The sequence below is a fragment of the Tympanuchus pallidicinctus genome, unplaced genomic scaffold (assembly GCF_026119805.1).
Source record: "Tympanuchus pallidicinctus isolate F22 unplaced genomic scaffold, pur_lepc_1.0 scaffold5, whole genome shotgun sequence".
NCBI lineage: Eukaryota > Metazoa > Chordata > Aves > Galliformes > Phasianidae > Tympanuchus > Tympanuchus pallidicinctus.
Genome location: NW_026294769.1, coordinates 14,771,370 through 14,788,246, shown reverse-complemented (window position 1 = coordinate 14,788,246; position 16,877 = coordinate 14,771,370). Strand labels below are relative to the sequence as shown.

Below are 16,877 nucleotides of genomic sequence, written 5' to 3'. Positions count from 1 at the left end.
TCTACTTTCTTGAATCTGACGAGACCAATTCCTAAAGTGGCTTCAAATGTGTGAAATCCAAGCAAAATTAGTTATTTATATTCTAATCTTCTCATATGGAAGAGAAGTGCTTATATCCACACCCTTCAGCTCACACTTTTTATAAAATAAAGGAAGCACAGCTGCTTAATTCAAAGACCACAGTCTTGCTTCTGAGATACACATCTGTAAATGTTACAGTGCTGAATATTCTATTTTTCTATTGCTTTTATTTTTGAACCTAGCTAGATTCAAAGCCATGAGCAAATTAACAGTGTCAAACAACACCAAAAAACAATATTCCAGGATAATCTGATGTCCAGTCATTTAAATCCAATTCAGTGTTCAAAAGAATACAAGTCCACTTGTCACAAACCATCTTTGCTGTAGTCTAATGCCACCTTCAAGTCCAAAAGAAGCCTGCCAAACAAGACACTTGTGCCATAAAAACAAAAATAAGTACCATACAGATAATATGCCTTTTAGGTCATCAATACTTGTAAAGGTAGGTTTTAAAGCTGTGCAGACTGGACTTTCCATAGTTAAGATAAACACAAATGTTCGTCTTGAGCTTTTAAGCACACTGTTTATTTATAGTTAAGCATTAACATCTTAACAGATATGTGCAAGCATGCAGGTAATCATTCAGTGATGTTTCTGTTTAAACTGAAGACCACAGTAGCCACACGTTCCAGTCTTTGTGTCTTTGTCCTGCAAAAATATAAAAACACAGAAGCTGCTAGTTTCACTTTACAGAACTTTCTGCAGGTATTAGCATTCAAGATTTAAACTACAGATGTTGCAGAATTTGTCTGTTAACACAAAGATCTCAAAAGTAACAAAAGCTAAAGAATTCCTGAAGAAGAGTGTAATGCAGGGCAAAAGGAGTCAACAAATCAGCAGTGTGCTATAGACATTAACTTCCTAAGACTAATAAAAACAAGCTTCCAAGTTTGAATTAGGATATCAGAACATCTGCTTTGAAGAATGTAAAATGATTCATTATAAAATGCTTAGTTTGTTCAAATATAAATGTCTGTGTTTGTAGTTGAGAGTTGCAACAACACTGCTGCTAAAGGACACTAGCGTCTCCCACTATCCTCTTGAGTATTAAATACCAAAGTTTAGATGAACAAGCAAAGACAAAGGCAAGAGTTTGCCTGAGAACAAAACTTAATCAGCTGGAACTCTACTGAGTTCATTAGTAGTCTCAATGTTATTACTCCCCAGAAAGACACTGTATCACTACTGTCAAGGAAAATAGAAAGATATAAGCCTCATTTCTTCGTTGATTCTCTACAATTGAATCTTTCAATCTTCAGAACTACCAGGATTCCCATGAACTGAAAATACATTTCATTTAGTCCTTGAACTTAAAACATTCAATATAAGCTACATGATCCAAAATATGCAGCATTTAAACACCTAGACTAAGCGCCTCAAAACAGAGCGAGTATTTCTGCTTATAAGGCACTGCTAGTTCATAGTACTTTGCAGTTAACTTCTTTTTTCAGAAAAGAAAAAAACACCATTTCTAACAAATCAACATCACAAGAAAAATTTCTAGTAACTTCAAGCGGAAACTCTCTAACTTTTCTTAAATTTACATCTGGCACTAAATAAAATGAGCTTCTCTGCAGTTATTCTTTTACTTTGTTCAATTAACATGCTAAAAGATCATCTTACAGATAAGAATTAACAAGTAAAACAGGCTGTATGAAGAATAGCAATATTACCAAGTTTATGTACACTTTAGGATGTCCCAAAGCTCCACCACCTCCATCGCACGATATAATTCTGCTTTCAACCTCACTCACAGGCTGCTCTGCTATTAAATCAATTGCAAAATTCTTGTTCACCTGCAAGAGGGAAAACAAACAAACAAAAAGCTTTTGAGTGGTAAAGTTAACCAAACAGAAAACAAGTGCTGTTTACTGTTTCCCCAAGTAGTTCCACTGCAGCCATCTAGAGAAGCTCCAAAATGTTTCCTTCCACCTTGCCCACAGCTGCAGCAATTTAGGTTGTGCTGTAAAATAGATCAGTAAATTGAAGATATTAAATGCAGCAAAAACCATCCCCTTTCCCTGACACAGTGCTCAGGCTTACAACATGACCTAGCCAGATTCAGCAGAGGTGAGCAGGAACAAGCAAGCAGCTGAAAATAGAGAATATTTAACTGATTCTGCCTCTGTACTGTACTTTTGCCACTAGATGATAAAACTGCAAAAAGACTCTGCACTGATAAACTCAAAAATAACAGTGGGACAAGTAAGGTTAGGAGAGAAAACTGCCAATAGCTTAGAGCCTCCTATTATACAAATTATTCCACCACTGCATATGAAGCTGAAAAAAAACCATTACCGTGGTGCCTAACAATTAGAAAAGCAAATTGTTCCAAATCAGAAACAAAAAAAAAAAACATCTGAACATTACGCTGCTCTGTAAATTCACCTTATACACAATTCCTGAATTGGATGTCACTGGCTGTAGGACTTTTACTTGAGCATGTCTACACAACTTGACAAACATAACCATTCCCTGAGTGTGTCAGAGGCATACAGCTGAGTGACTTGCACCTGGGTAGAATCCATAGCATTTTTTTTTTCTTCCATCCAAGCTACCTTTGTCTAATGAGGTCACAAAACTATTTCTATCAAAGATAACGTTACACATACAAGTTTATTAAAAAATATATATGAAACCCCAAATAAGGCATTATCTATTACACTGCATGTAAAATTCACTAACATGCAGGAATCTGAGTTTTAGGAAATTTTTTTTGTTAGTTAATCTCACAGCTTCAGCTGCTGCACTGTCACAATAGGAAAGGTAGAGCTGAAGTGGAAGGTGTGAGTGGTATTAGGTTCTCTGGTATCTTTAGGATTACACAAGAACAAGATTACACTGTTCTGGCTGCAGCAGATGCAGTTTAATAGCTGCCATTCTCAGTCTTCTCACAGTGACTGTTTAAGATCTTTACCAGAGATCATTAATCCCCTGGTTCTCTACAGTTAAACATTCAAGACTCCGCATAGAGAACAATGATTTCAACTAAAACACATGGATTCCATTAGCCAAACAACTAGACTGACAGAACTGAAGGGACAATATACAAATAACCTGGACCTTGTCTCCCAGAGCCTGGCATGAGCTCAGAGAAACCATGTGCCGAACCAAGGCACGTGCTCAGACTTCATTGAGGACATGTGTAGCCAAGGACTGCAGTCCAAATTGTGCAGCCATTGAGACCGTTTGTCTGGTAAGTGCTCCAGTTTGATTAAGGAGAGCACATCAAGGAAAAGAGAACTGAGAAAGCACTATCATCAACTCAGCAGGCTAGCTTCAGAAACAAGACAGCATTAAGACTGTAGACACTTCTGCAAAGTTTCAACACCACCAGTCAAAATGGATTTGGGAAACTACTAAGATAATGTAAAGCCATGCAAATTTGATTCAGACATCACGATTAAAACCAAGCATTTGATGGTGCTTAACAGACTTGCAGTTTGCCATTTGCTGGGAAAAGTGGAGCACAGGATGAACTACAGAATTCCTTCATACAAAAAGTGAGCCAGAAATAAATTGTTCACAAAAGCACATCAGGGGACCCACAGTCTCTAGAGAATTAAAGCCAAAGTGCATCTCCTACTAACACAGAAACAAACATGGCATTTGGAAAAGACTTCATCAGGATTCTCTCAGAAGTAAACTGCTTAATACATGTTCAGTGGCATTCTCATTTAACTATTTCCCATGTAGAATTCCTACTTTTGCTATGCAGTATGAGTCAAATAGCTCATATCTTATGAAACTCCTGCTTCAATGGAGGAAAATTCAACATAAAAACTCTAAAATACAGTTAAAATAATTAAGTTAATTAGAACGGTAATATTTACGTATGAACATGTTAAAAATCTACCACATCTTAATGTCTTTTGTATGCATATATATTTACAGCATTAGCACTAAGACATTAATGAGATATTCAGGTACTGGTGAACACGGATGAGTTAAAACAATATTTAATTCCCTCCTAAAGGCCAGCAAGTGAACAAGATCAGATAAAACATCTGAGGAAGTCTTTATTCAGCTTATTCCAGTTTTGAAATTTAACTGATAGTTTGGAAAAGGAGAAATGTTAAAAACATGTTTGAAGGGCCTAACTTCAGTCAGTAACCAAGCAATGTCACATGTCGTGTAACACAATCTCTACAGAAAAACAGGGCCAGGTATTTCTTACGAATAATACAACACTACTACATGTTGAACTTTCTGAATTTAGTTACTTTTAAAGGATATCTTCCTTAAACAGAGAGAATAATTAAGAGTTTTGGATTTCTTTCCTCTTCTTAAACGTAGTAAGTCACAGAATTCTTCTCACCATAATTATGCATGGAAACATAACCATACTAGCATTGTGATTTCACTAAAATCTGAGTTTCTAGGACAAGTCACAGGTAACATATAACCTGAAATATCAAAATACACATTGAAAAAATTACTGGTATCCTCAGTGTATTACTTACCCATAAGATAGTTTGAGTATTCAAAAATATGTCTAGTATGTGTTTTCTGGGTAGCTATTATTGATTATCATTTATAATATGCAATGTTTTCCTGCCTAAAGACATTGTAAGCGCATAAAAGATTGTCTAAAACTAAAACATGCTACAAATCCAAGTAATTGACAGGTAGTTCACACTAATAAAGTTACTCCCACTCCTCGGAGAGAAAGTAGTAGTAGGTTACCTCCTTTTGCCGTCCAACAAATCTAACTCTCCTGTAATCCTTTTCATCATACACCTGAAATACAAAGCAAACTTCATGTTATTTAAAAAGCCTTGACCACAAACAAAGCTTACAAAAGCTAAGAACACTATCATGATTAAATTATTTAAAGCGCTTCACAAGTTTCATCTTGCCAGCATGCACTGCACAGGAAAAAAAAAAAAACACAATTCCCCTTTCTCCTCAAGAAAACATAGGTTGGAAAATAGAAGATAAGGGGTAGGAAGCAACAAGACAGAGGTGGTTAAAGCTGGTAAATAGAAGCCTTAGCAATGACCAGAAACACCAACAGATTTATTACTTGTTCCTTGATCACAGTGTCATCTGGAAGGTGAACTGAACTATGAAACTTAAGTTTTATTTTTTTATGTATGTACACATATATATATGAATAAAATAAAACTTTCTAATATATATGAAAACAGTCAAGTAGCCATATATATGGCCTTCCAACATCAACTGCACAGCCACACCTCTGTCAGAACTCCACAAAGTGCACACAAGTTTTGACTATGTAGCATCCAACAAAAATGAATTCTATAGCATGCATTAAATAAGGAAGTATTCAACTCTACTGTAAGCCAGTTATCTGACAGAAATTGTATGCTGTCTAGATACTCTGGTTCATAACATTGTGAACACTTAATTTCCAAAGAACTTTCTCTGCATTTTTCATGGATCAACTTAAAGATTCAACCATCACCTAACAGGAATAGGTTGTCAAGAATTAAACGTGTTACAAGAAGGTTCTAATCAGAACTAATGAACTACAGAGTTGCAATAACTCAGAATTAATATCCAGGGTTTCTCTAAAAGTAATGCCTCCTGTTTAATTACACTGGCTCACAACATCTGAGGCAGATGGTGGTGGTATGGCAGTAGAAGCTCACAGAATGGTCAGGGTTGGAAGGGACCTCAAGGATCATGAATCTCCAAACCCCCTGCCACATGCAGGGCCACAAACCTTCCCATTTAATACTAGACCAGGCTGCCCAGGGCCCCATCCAACCTGGCCTTGAACACCTCCAGGGATGGGGCATCCACAACCTCTCTGGGAAGCCTGTTCCAGCACCTCACCACTCCCTCTGTTAAGAACTTCCCCCTGACATCCAACCTAAATCTTCCCTCCCTCAACTTAAAACCATTTCCCCTTGTCCTGCTGTTATCTATCTATCCTTTCAAAGAGCTGATTCCCCTCCTGAGTTGAACCTTCCTGACAATATTCCCATTACATTTTCTCACTGTGTGAGAGATGACAGCAGTATGGCAGTCTGACAACACAGCATCTAACAAGGAAACGAAGATGAAGTGAGGACATGCCATCAAATTTCTCTATGAGGAAAAAGTAGCACCCACTGGCACTTGTGGATGCATGCTCACTGTTGATGGAGACCAAACAGTCCATAAGAACACAGTGATGCAGTAGGTGCTGTGTTTCAGAGTTGGTGCAGAGTTTTATGAGTTCAGCATGCAAACTTTTGTTCATCACTGGCCAAAATGCACAGCTAATAGTGGTGACTATATTGTTAAGTAGCTCTTTGTAGCTGAGAACCTGTTCTACCAAATAGTATTATCACACTCGCATCTGCTGTGGGTTCTACAGAAATAAATAAAGACATTCATTACGGAGTGACATACATACACTCAAAATGAAGGGAAACAAGTAGAAAATGCTTGCCTACGGAGAAGTACTTTGTTCAGGCCACAAAAAAAAGGGATTTGCAAGATGGGTACATCAGCATAGAGGGGAAACAAAAAAAAAAAAAAAAACAACAACACAAGATCATGGATGGGTTCAGTCTATCCAAGGTTTCTGAGGGCAGAAAATGCAAACAGTGTAGCTTCACAACAACATAAGATAAAAACGTTCCTCAGCTACTGCCTGCCCGGCTCCACGCCCAAGAAAATCTAGAGCTCCCCACACCCAGCCAGCTCCCTAGCGGGCTGCTCCCGGCCCTCAGCCTACAAGCACTAGACCCTCCGCCACAGCCCCTCACCTGCCCCGTGTGCGTCACCAGCTCGCCCGTGGCGGCAGCCCGCACACCATAGAACCGAATGGAGACGGCAGCAGCCTGACGGAGCAGCACCGACCGCCCCCAGGGCCGCAGCAAGCAGTGAAAGGTCGCCCAGGGCGCCGCCATCTTGAGCCCGCTTCGGCGGGCGGGCGCGTACGCGTCCTCCGCCCCTTCTTCCGCCTGGTCTCGGCATTGCGCATGCTCGCGGCTCACGCGGGAAGGAGCCCTCGGCCCGACGGGAAGAGGAGCGCTTGTCGTTCTTTGGGGCGGCGGGGTCGGTAACGGTCGGGCCGCGCGCGCTGTGCCTCACTGAAGGGAGGGAGAAGAGGGGCAGGATGGAGCGGGGCGAGGAGCCGGTGGCGGTCGGTGCGCTCATAGCTTGCTGTCCCCGCAGGGCGCGGATCATGCTGTCCTTCCTGGCCAGGGTCACCGTCGGGCCGCTCCGCTCGCTGGGCCGCTCGCCCTTGTGCTCGCTGGCGCCACGGTGGCGGATGGCGGCCATCCCCGTGCCGCTGTGCAGTGGGGAGACCGCCCGCAGGCGGGTACTGCTGGCCGGCCCGCCGCTGCCTGGGCTGCTGCAGCTCTGTGCGGGGCTGAAGACTAAAACGTCGATAAAAAGGCGCTGCAAGGACTGCTATATTGTTCGCCGCCGGGGCCGGCTGTACGTCTGCTGCAAGACCAATCCCCGGCACAAGCAACGGAAGCTGTAGCCCCGTGTGTGCGGCGCTCTGAGTGGCTGGGACTGTGTCCCAAAAGGGAGGAAAGCAATAAACGTGGTGCTTGCGTGCAAGGCCTTGAATTGTATGTACGTCCGTGTGGCCGGGATCGCTCCCTCTTCCCTGGTTGTCCCAGCTGGCTGCTGGGGACAAATCAGAAAGTGACGGTGTTGGATCTTGGCTCTAAAAGCGAAGTAACCGAAATTTGTAGTGTAGCAGTCACTGCACTGACCCTGTTTCAAACTGCGGATGCTGAGAAATAACATGGAAAGACACAACTCTGGACCTCTTAATTTCTTAGCCTCAAAGTCTCTCTTACTATCAGCTTACTTTTAAGTAGGAGTGAAGTGAAATCCTCTGACTCAGAAATATATTTGTGCTTCATACCAAACAAAACAAAAATAAATATGGTTGATAGTGCCTTATTACAACCACTATAATTCTTCCATTAAGAAAACCTTAATGTTGAAAACTGGTTACAGAACCAACAGTACGAAATGTAGTTGGGCTCTGTAGTGGGGAAAAAAATATGTTATACTGAAAGTTGATGTTTCAACTTTTGATTTATAGTGGGCCGCTCCTCCTGCTTCATTATGTTGGCCCACAGTGTGAGAGGTGGATGTTGGTGGTATGGCAGTAGAAATAGACCCTTCCCACCAGTATTCCGCTGCATTGAAAAAGTGTTTTCATGTCTTTTACTTCACTGTTGCCACTGCTGAAACCTTAATAAGTGCATATTTCTACATCATACCCCATTTTGTCATACTGTTCCTTGTCTGTCTGTCTCACAGCATCAAAATATAATGGAATATTTTTGGGAAGGTTCAGCCTGTACTGATATAGTATGCCAACATCTACCTCTAGTATTGTATTCCGGCATAGTAAAATAGGAGGCATTACTTTTAGAGTAATACTTTCCAAGTGCTTGCGCGCTTAAATGTAAGCAGAAGAATTTCCTGGAAAATTTTACTCCTGCTTTAATACACATTACCAGTTAAGCAATCTAACTGGAGTCTTTAAAAGCTCTAATTTTCCAATTCAAGTTGACAATTCCCTTTTATTTTAGGTGTCTGGTGTATATTTTCCTTTGGCAAAAAAGTCCCATATGTTGTAAACCCCTATGGTAGTTGATGAGTGTAGCTATTAAGATCCCTTTAAGATAAACAGCGTAAATAAGTTTAGAAAACCCAGTGATTTTCTCGACCCTTTTTCTAGATGATCATGGGGAATATGCTGGGACTGAGCCATGGGTTAAATGAGTTGCCCATCTGATGAAGTGAATCTGTGAGATTTCTGGGGGAAGGTAATTGCCTCTCAACAGTTTATCCAGCTCCATGATTCTGTCAGAAATAAAAGACTGGTGCCCTGCTAAAATACAAATGTATGAGAATTGCTGAATCATGGCCTGAACCTCTGATTGACCACCTGAGGTGAGCAGTGAGTCAGCCCTGGGAGCACAGGTGAAGGCAATTCAGCTGTGCCAAGGAAAGACCCCATTTAAGAGCTGACTACCAGTGGGGAAGGATCTCTTCTGGAGATTGGTCCTCTTGGTGAGCCCAGCACAAGGGTAAGCCTGACTTTCTTGTATATTTCTTAATTATAACATCTGTATATTCATTGATTATATAACAAATTGTGCTGGATTTCAGACTGAGCAGCATTGAATGTTGAAAAGGGAGATCTGTAAGTTTGAATTGTCAGGGATGGGAGAAGCAATTGATCACAAGTTTGAATCACAGTGTAGTTGCGTGTGGAATTCAGGGGCATGTTTACTCATATCAGCTTGGTATTTATTAAATCCAGTCATAATTCCTCTCTGCAACAGGGAATGAAACTTACAGGTACAATTACTGTACTGGAGAGAGGTGCACAAAACACTATGCTTACATTTCCTCTTCAAGCCCAAAGCTTTAGCTTGGGTTATTGTAGAATACAGACTCAGCAGCCTGTTTCAACAACTTATAATTAGGAAAAAATGTTTTTTCAATTAAAACTATTGAATTTAGTGCTGGTCAAAAACTTAAAATTTGAAGTAATATCAATTGTTTGATACGGCTATGGATTATTCATGTGTCATCATCTGAATGGTTGGTTTGTGATACCTGGGTGGAGGGTTCAAAAGAATGGAGTGTTTATGGCCATCATTTAGACAGCTTAGTTGGTACCACATACAGACTCTTGGAAAGAGGACTGTGGGATTATAAACTAGAAGGCTTAGAATTGTGATTATACTCTGCCATTTACTTGCTGGATAATCTTGAAAAAGTGATTTTGCCTTTGTCTCTGTTTTTCTATCTATTAATTGAGAGTACTGAATTTCATGTTTCTCAGTAGGCTTTTATTGTTGATGATGCCCACAAATTGTTATAGAGGTAGAAAAAAGAAAGATTTCATATCTTTTTGTAATCTAGATAATGTTGTGAAGGTGACTAGAGCTGGAGGAGCTGTGTGTTCATTTTTGGTTCATCCGACTACTACGAAGTCAGATGTCAATTATGTCAGTCAGCCCTGTTGTTGATAGCTAAGGGTTTACATCTTCCATGGCAGACTTTCCAGGTGCCGTGTTACTTAATAGCTTTTTACAAAGATTAGGGCATTCAGCTGCTGCTGAAGCTGCTCAGGCCAAAAATGTAGTCCTGAAATACTAAAAATACCTATTGATATTAGTTCTATAATTGTATGATTTTTCTTTTTATTTCATTGTTTTTTTGCACAATATTGTAAGGGCGGAAGATGAAAGGTAGGCAGTGATGAGAGGTGCAGTTAGACTGTAATGTGGTTTTGGGGGAAAATAGGACCCAATAGCATAGGAAGATGAATTCTTACACTAGATAATAATAAGACTCGGGCTCCAATTACAGTTTCAGCTTCTAGTTTCTTGCTGATACTGTGTTAGGATACCCCTTCCAGTAATTTTTCATTCTTTAAATCTCCACAGTGGAGTGGGAGTGTGACAACTGATGTCTCCTGTGACTGTCTCCATTGTACAGTTATGAAAATAATTTGCAGTTGTGAGTGACTGAACTTGCTTAATTCCTCAAAACTGTCCTAGGGAATGAGACTGTCACATTCTCGATACGTAACAGGTGGATATGTATTTAGGTCAACTGGAGGATAAATTGTAGCACTCATGTATATTAATGACTGTCAGACTTTATGTGTATGGGAATTGCTGCATTGGTTGCTGAATACAGAACAATGGCTTGTCAGTAATGACAGGTGGGGAAGAAATCTTTGGGAAATGTAATACTGGGGGAGCTGTATCTGCTTGGATCAAGGAGGTACACACAGAGGTGAGCTGATTGACAGGTGACTTTTTGAGATTCTGACACCTCCGAAGTCTATTTCTCAGACTCAGTTAAAATAGTAGCTGTTTTTTGGTTCGGTATGCACCTTGTAGCTATTCCAAATATTTTATCATGTATAGATTGGAAAATAAAAATAAGTACAAATGAAGGGCTAACTTTAAAGGTAGTTGCTCATGCTTTTATGAAGTACAAGCATTTGGAAGCTTTCATTTGTAGGGAAATGAAATGTGTGATTGAACTGTCTGTAATATCTGTGAGTCTAACTGCAGAGAAAACAAAAAGTTGGAATTACAGATTTACAACAAGAAATACAAAAAACAAATGCTCTTAATAAGGCAGGCTGCTTTCTAGTAGGAAGCAATGTGAATGGATGCAACAGCGCCATGGGAGGCATGTTCAGAATGCGTTCAGAGTAATCCCAAAGTCTTCCTGAAGTTTCAGTGAGCCCCATGCATTTGATATGAGATAGACTTCATTACCAAAAGCTTGGTGACGTATATCTGCAGCATAAGCATTTTCTAAAACTCTGAATCAGCAAGGCTGGACGTACTTTGCATGCACTGATGAAAACTATCAAATTACTTTTAAGGTACAAAATAAGAATGCATTTGTCCCATTCAATTTAATAAGGCTGACCATCCATTCAGATATTGATATTCATTCCATCACAGCTATCAGATTATTCATTTAGACCTCAGAATCTGTACCAGTAGCTTAAATGTAGTTGAACATGATAGTCCTAGAAAGTGAAAATGGGCTGACTTCCTTCTGGCTTGAAAGAATGATTTACATCACTACCCATGAGAAATTGTGCCCTCATCTGTCCAATCTCTCCTGCTATCCAGGACAGGATTTTTCTTCTTGCAAGAATAGCTAAACTGCACAAGAAGCTGCTATTGAACTGTCGCAGTTTCTGCCCAGTTTGTTTAGGAATGTGGTATTCTTTTACTTTTATACCTCTGGGAGATAAACTGCAGCGGTTTAGTTATTGCTCCATATCCCACTCATCGTGGAGGCAGAAATCTTTATAGGAGATTTATCACAGTGAGGACATTGAACCTGATCTAAAAATGATGAAAATGGTTATGGAGAGAATATTGGTACCCTAGATTAAGCTGTCACTTACTGGAGTTATCCACCAGCCTCCAGAAATGGAAAACTCACATTTCACTGAAAAGCTTGGGTGTCAAACTTTGAGCTCTGTTGCCTGTAAATGTGAATACAGTATTGAAATAGAACACTATTTTTCAAGAAAGAACCTGTTTCTATGTGCCATATTGTGCAAGAAGGCAAGGGGAAGGAGATGAGCTATGTACGTGGTGGAGCTGTTTGATCTAAAAATGCACAAGTTCCATTTGGCGATTGAGAGTTAGCAAAGAAGCAGATAGGAAATAATTTAAGACTCTCTTTGAGATTAAAAATTGGTAACGGACAATGTCCAAATGAGACTACTTGTTCCTAGCCTTTTCCTCAAGTTTTAAAAGGGGTTTATCATGAGGAAAATAACGTGGGAAACTTTTTCTTTATAAAAGCAATGTCTGCAGTGTCTAAAATAGGTAACTTTCCTACAAATTTCAGGCTTTAGATAAGAACCATTGTAGTTAGATGGTGTCAAGTATTTTACTTTTGCTTTGAATGCTCATCCTGCTATTAAACCAAAATGTTGGTTTCAGGAGAGTTGTCTGGTCATTCATCCCAATCTGCAACTGCACTGTCACAAAGAGGGAACTTATATGATGTGTTTAAGTGAACTGCAGCCACAGTAAATACAAAACAGTAATTCCAGGGCTCAGTCTGAAGGCTGAAGAATTCCAAGAGTCAAAAAGACAGAGCTGCAGCCAGAGAATGCAGAGTGGGTTGACCAGGTAGTGGTCGTGCAAATGTGAGTCTTCTCTGAAACACTATCGCTTTCCTGTTAAAAATGTAACAGCTTTGCTTTGATATGCAGTTACTCAGTTTTCTGTCTTCCACTGTTGGAGTCGTTTATTTTTTCTTCATAAGATACGGAGACTAAATTCAAGCCACCCTTGTCTTTCAGTAGGGTATTTAGATTAGTCGTCTTAAATTCTTCAGTGTAAAATATTTTTTTCTAGCCTCTGAATAATTATATTTCCTATATCTTTCCCCCCACCGTTCCCCTTTTCTTCTCTTATTTTTCCTTTTTTAAATATACAGATATGGGACCTGTATGCAGAATCTGCCTTAATATCACTGAGATTAAAATGCTCCTGAATTTTGTGCTTGCCGATCTTCTGCTTCTGTCATCTCTAAGATCAAATTAACATTACAATTTTCTGTTTAGAGTTCAGGTTTGTTGTCAGTTTTTTATGACCAGTTGAGACTTTGCACTGCTTCTCAAGGCACTGTTCTGTACTTATATCTGTAATATCCACTTGCCACCTACACATTTGAATGTAACTAAATAAAATTTGATTACATTGTGTATTGAGCAGCATAAAATCTTCCCTATGACTTTCCTGTAAATGTTACTTTTTGCTGATTTTATTGCCCTGCATTTATCTGTCCTTGATCTAAATCACTCCTAGATCCCTGATGTAGTGTATCACTTGTCCTTATACTTCTAAAAGCAAGTTCAGATGTCATGATGGTTTGCCACTTGCGCTCTCTGACATCTGTTCCTGGAGCAGTAGTTAATTCATACACACATTAGATTTTCTTTGGATTTTTGAAACACAGGACACTTCTTGAGTCAGTTTAAACATTCTGTTTTTTGCTCCTGTGAATTGTTTGCTTGAACATCTGCACTGTGTACATAATGGACAGCTGCCAGGATGCTTTCATAGCTCAGGTGACACTCAGAAACAGTTCAGTTTCTAGACTGATCTAACTTAAACATGCAGCCTGGCTCTTACAGCCCATCCTGTACTATTCCAGTCTGCCTTCATGTCTCCCAGGACTTCATGCCATGTCTTTACACTCAGTGTCATCTGATCAAAACACAGACATGGAGGACTGTCTCATCACCCATCTCATTGTGTTGATCACACAGCAAAGAGGTTTTATTTTTTAAGGAACTTGAAATCTGTGGTGTGCATGATGTTCAAATGGGGCAGGAGGGAAAACAAGCCCAACTGGCAGCACAATCAGCTATGAGCAGCCCAGAAGACAAGCTGATTGTAGTGGAGGAACACTTCTGGCCTCTCAATATGTGGTAGAGCCTCTCTGAGTTTTGGCTGCATTCCTTGATACTGCTTGAAAAATTAAAGAGCAGAACTAAAAGCAGCTCACTAAAAGCAGTTAAGGCTTGTAGTGATGGCATAGTTGGGTGCTCAACATCTGTTACAGAGGGGCAGGTCCAAGAACTGTAGTAGCAGGGGCCAAAATAGGAATCGTTGGTGTTAAGGGCTATCAAATTCAACATCTGGAGTCTCTGTAAGCAGTATGTGTTTGTACTGTCTCCAGTTCCTCCAAGAGAAGCTGCCTGTGAGTAGCGTGGTAACAAGCAGCTCTAGGCCAACTAAGTGAGAGAATGAGGACCCCTGAAAAAAAATTATAAAGGCAATTCCACCACCCTGCTATCCTTGCAACCACTTAAATAATTATTTAAGAAAATCCGTTACATTTTTGCTTTGAGAACTGTGTCTTCTGCCAGCACCATTCCTTGAAAGGTATTGTAGAGCTGCCCTCCTCTTCCCAATCTTCTAGCTCCACCTCTAAATTTTTTCAGGAGTTGTTTATACTTATGCCAGCATTATCTTTTATGTTTAATATTACTGTTCCTGTGCATTTTACCCTCTTGATATTTATTTCTAGGTAGCAACCTAGAAATAAACCGTGTCCTTTCTCAATATTTGTTTCCCTTAGCTAACCAAGTTATTTTGATCTTTTCTCATGAAACAGAGTTTCAGCTCCTCTCTTCACCTTGATAGACCTTTTGTGTAACTTCTGAATTTGTGAGATAAGGTTTGTAAGGAGAAGTAATATATTTTATTAGATCACTGATACAGTTGGAAAAAATAGAAAAGCTTTTGGGTATACAAGTTATACTCACATACACCCAAAGCTTACCAGATTTTTTTTCCAACTGTTTCAATTGTCTAATAAAAAAATATTGTCTCTGCCTACAAGCATTTCCTCTCAAATGTTCTTAGACATTATTGACTACACCATACATCTTTTGAGTTAATCTTTTCTGAAATATTATATAGAATTCCATCCTCACAAGTATTTCAAGATTTGCCGCTATGACAGATGAATAGCTGCCTCTGTGTTTCTTGGAAACACCTGGTACATCTCAGGATTACCTTTGAACTTACAGGCCGGCTTATGCTGGCGCCTCAACATCTGTACCTGAGACATTATTATGCACAGATTTTGTCCTACAAGTAGTCAGCAGCCCCCTTTCCTTCAGTTTGTGAGTGATGTTTTCTTTCTCTACCATATTCCTGTTTTCCTCCACTTTGGTTTCCTATTGCTACCTCACCTATGCAAGCATCCTGCTTTTTGTGCTAGGTCATAAGAGACACCACTTGCTTCTCCTTTCAACAAAAGTTTGCTTTTTTGGCACACCCAGGCTTTTCTTAGCTTCCCAAAGTATAAAACCATAGAAAACTCTGTGCTCACTCAAGAGCTTTGATATCCTCCAAGTAGTATGTATGAGACAGTGAAAAGAGCCCTTCGTTACCTTTCAAAAATGTATGTGAATTTGAATACTGAAGTCCATTTGAAAATAAATACTATTTGTTGCGTTAAAAAATATTTTTAAATCTCAGTAATACAGTAAAGCCTAGTCTAAACCCTATTGAAGTAAGTGAGAAGAAGCTGAGCAACTTGAACAGCAAGAGTGAGATGTCATGCATGTGTTCCCAGAGAACACACCCTGCCCAAAGGCTTTCCCTGGAGGAGCAGGCATGGTGAGAGCTGAGATGCATGAAGCTCATCCAGTGGTTCATGCCCATGCAGAACAGCTTATCTAAGGGGGCAGAAGATCTGTCACTGACACAAAAGGTGCATTTCTGTTACAATTTTGAGGGGTGTTTTTTTTTTCCTCTCCGAAAGTCTTCCTGTTCTCTGCTCTGAATAATAGATAATCCGAACATTATATAATGAATAGGTGTCTCATATGTAGGAATGATATACTATGTAAGTATTGTGCATGCTCCTCTTGAACAGTCTCTTTTAAGTGATTTTTTTTTTTAGGAAATTTTATGCGTGTTTGTATATGCAAAGATTTGGCACTTTTTTTTTTTTTTTAATAAACCAGCATAAAGTAGAATTTATTTACATAATGCAATGATCCATGAAGGTTACCATAACATCAAGGGACCATATTAACCGCTTGAATGGAATTCATTAGAAATTAACTACCACTTAAATTAATTTTCCCACATTCACAAGGCTGTAATGGTAGAAAAAGGAACCGTCCATCAGCATGTACTGACAGGAGAGCTGTCACTGCTTTTATTTATAGATGAATACATTAACCCATGAAGCAGCCTTTTTAGACCAAATCTTGAGCTTCTATATAAAAAAGCTCCTTCAGAAATCCAACCTCAGTTTAACAGGAACACATTCTGCCTAATACTTTTGCTGCTGGCTGTGTATTTTAGCCTTTTCATAAGAACAGTAGAAAAATCTGCTCCCAGAGTTACTAAACCTCACACTGGTTTATTTTCAAGAGTTCATATTTTTAATGAGATTCCAGTTATCTTGTGTTATTACTACTGGGGAAACCTTATGAGCAAAAGATTATGGTCCTCTGAATTTTTTAGCTCTTACATGTGCAAAAGTGTCCATACGATGGGATGAAAGCTAATGAAACTGCACTGAAGTCTGACCAAGTACTATGAACAAATTTACTTCAGTACATTGCTGTAATTGATCTGAATCTAAGCTACAGTAAGAAGGAACTTTGTGGCGCCTGCTAAGTGACCATAGTCACTACAAATGAATATGGCATTAGGGGGTGGAGTCATTACTAATACGTAAAGCTCTAATACGTACTAATATGTACCTGAAATGTGCTTTTAGTTTCTTGAACAGCTTTTTCATGTGTGATTATATTATACATA

General features: G+C 39.5%; 2 protein-coding genes across 3 annotated transcripts; one reads left to right on the top strand and one right to left on the bottom strand.

Moving 5' to 3' along the window:
* Positions 1-584: 584 nt before the first annotated feature.
* On the bottom strand, positions 585-6,979 carry NDUFS6 (NADH:ubiquinone oxidoreductase subunit S6). The gene is made up of 4 exons (XM_052703701.1): positions 6,804-6,979; positions 4,768-4,821; positions 1,755-1,877; positions 585-729 (listed from the first exon to the last, which is right to left on the bottom strand). The coding sequence occupies exons 1-4, from the start codon at positions 6,945-6,947 to the stop codon at positions 664-666; spliced, it is 387 nt and encodes a 128-aa protein (XP_052559661.1). The 5' UTR covers positions 6,948-6,979; the 3' UTR covers positions 585-663.
* A 12-nt stretch (positions 6,980-6,991) lies between these two features.
* On the top strand, positions 6,992-7,611 carry MRPL36 (mitochondrial ribosomal protein L36). 2 transcript variants are annotated; one of them, XM_052703700.1, is made up of 2 exons: positions 6,992-7,095; positions 7,216-7,611. In XM_052703700.1, exon 2 carries the CDS (start codon positions 7,226-7,228, stop codon positions 7,529-7,531), a length of 306 nt encoding a protein of 101 aa, XP_052559660.1. In that variant the 5' UTR covers positions 6,992-7,095; positions 7,216-7,225; the 3' UTR covers positions 7,532-7,611. The 2 variants fall into 2 exon arrangements, with proteins under 2 accessions (XP_052559660.1, XP_052559659.1); XM_052703699.1 differs by having other exon boundaries at positions 7,015-7,099.
* Positions 7,612-16,877: the final 9,266 nt, after the last annotated feature.

Excerpts from the sequence above, each read along its gene's own strand:
- NDUFS6 (XM_052703701.1), bottom strand. The coding sequence starts at position 6,947 with ATGGCGGCGCCCTGGGCGACCTTTCACTGCTTGCTGCGGCCCTGGGGG. Across the intron at positions 4,822-6,803 it reads TGGTGACGCACACGGGGCAG|GTGTATGATGAAAAGGATTA; the intron begins GTGAGGGGCTGT and ends TTTGTATTTCAG. Across the intron at positions 730-1,754 it reads CTAAAGTGTACATAAACTTG|GACAAAGACACAAAGACTGG; the intron begins GTAATATTGCTA and ends ATATTTTTGCAG.
- MRPL36 (XM_052703699.1), top strand. The coding sequence starts at position 7,020 with ATGCTCGCGGCTCACGCGGGAAGGAGCCCTCGGCCCGACGGGAAGAGG. Across the intron at positions 7,100-7,215 it reads TCTTTGGGGCGGCGGGGTCG|GGCGCGGATCATGCTGTCCT; the intron begins GTAACGGTCGGG and ends CTGTCCCCGCAG.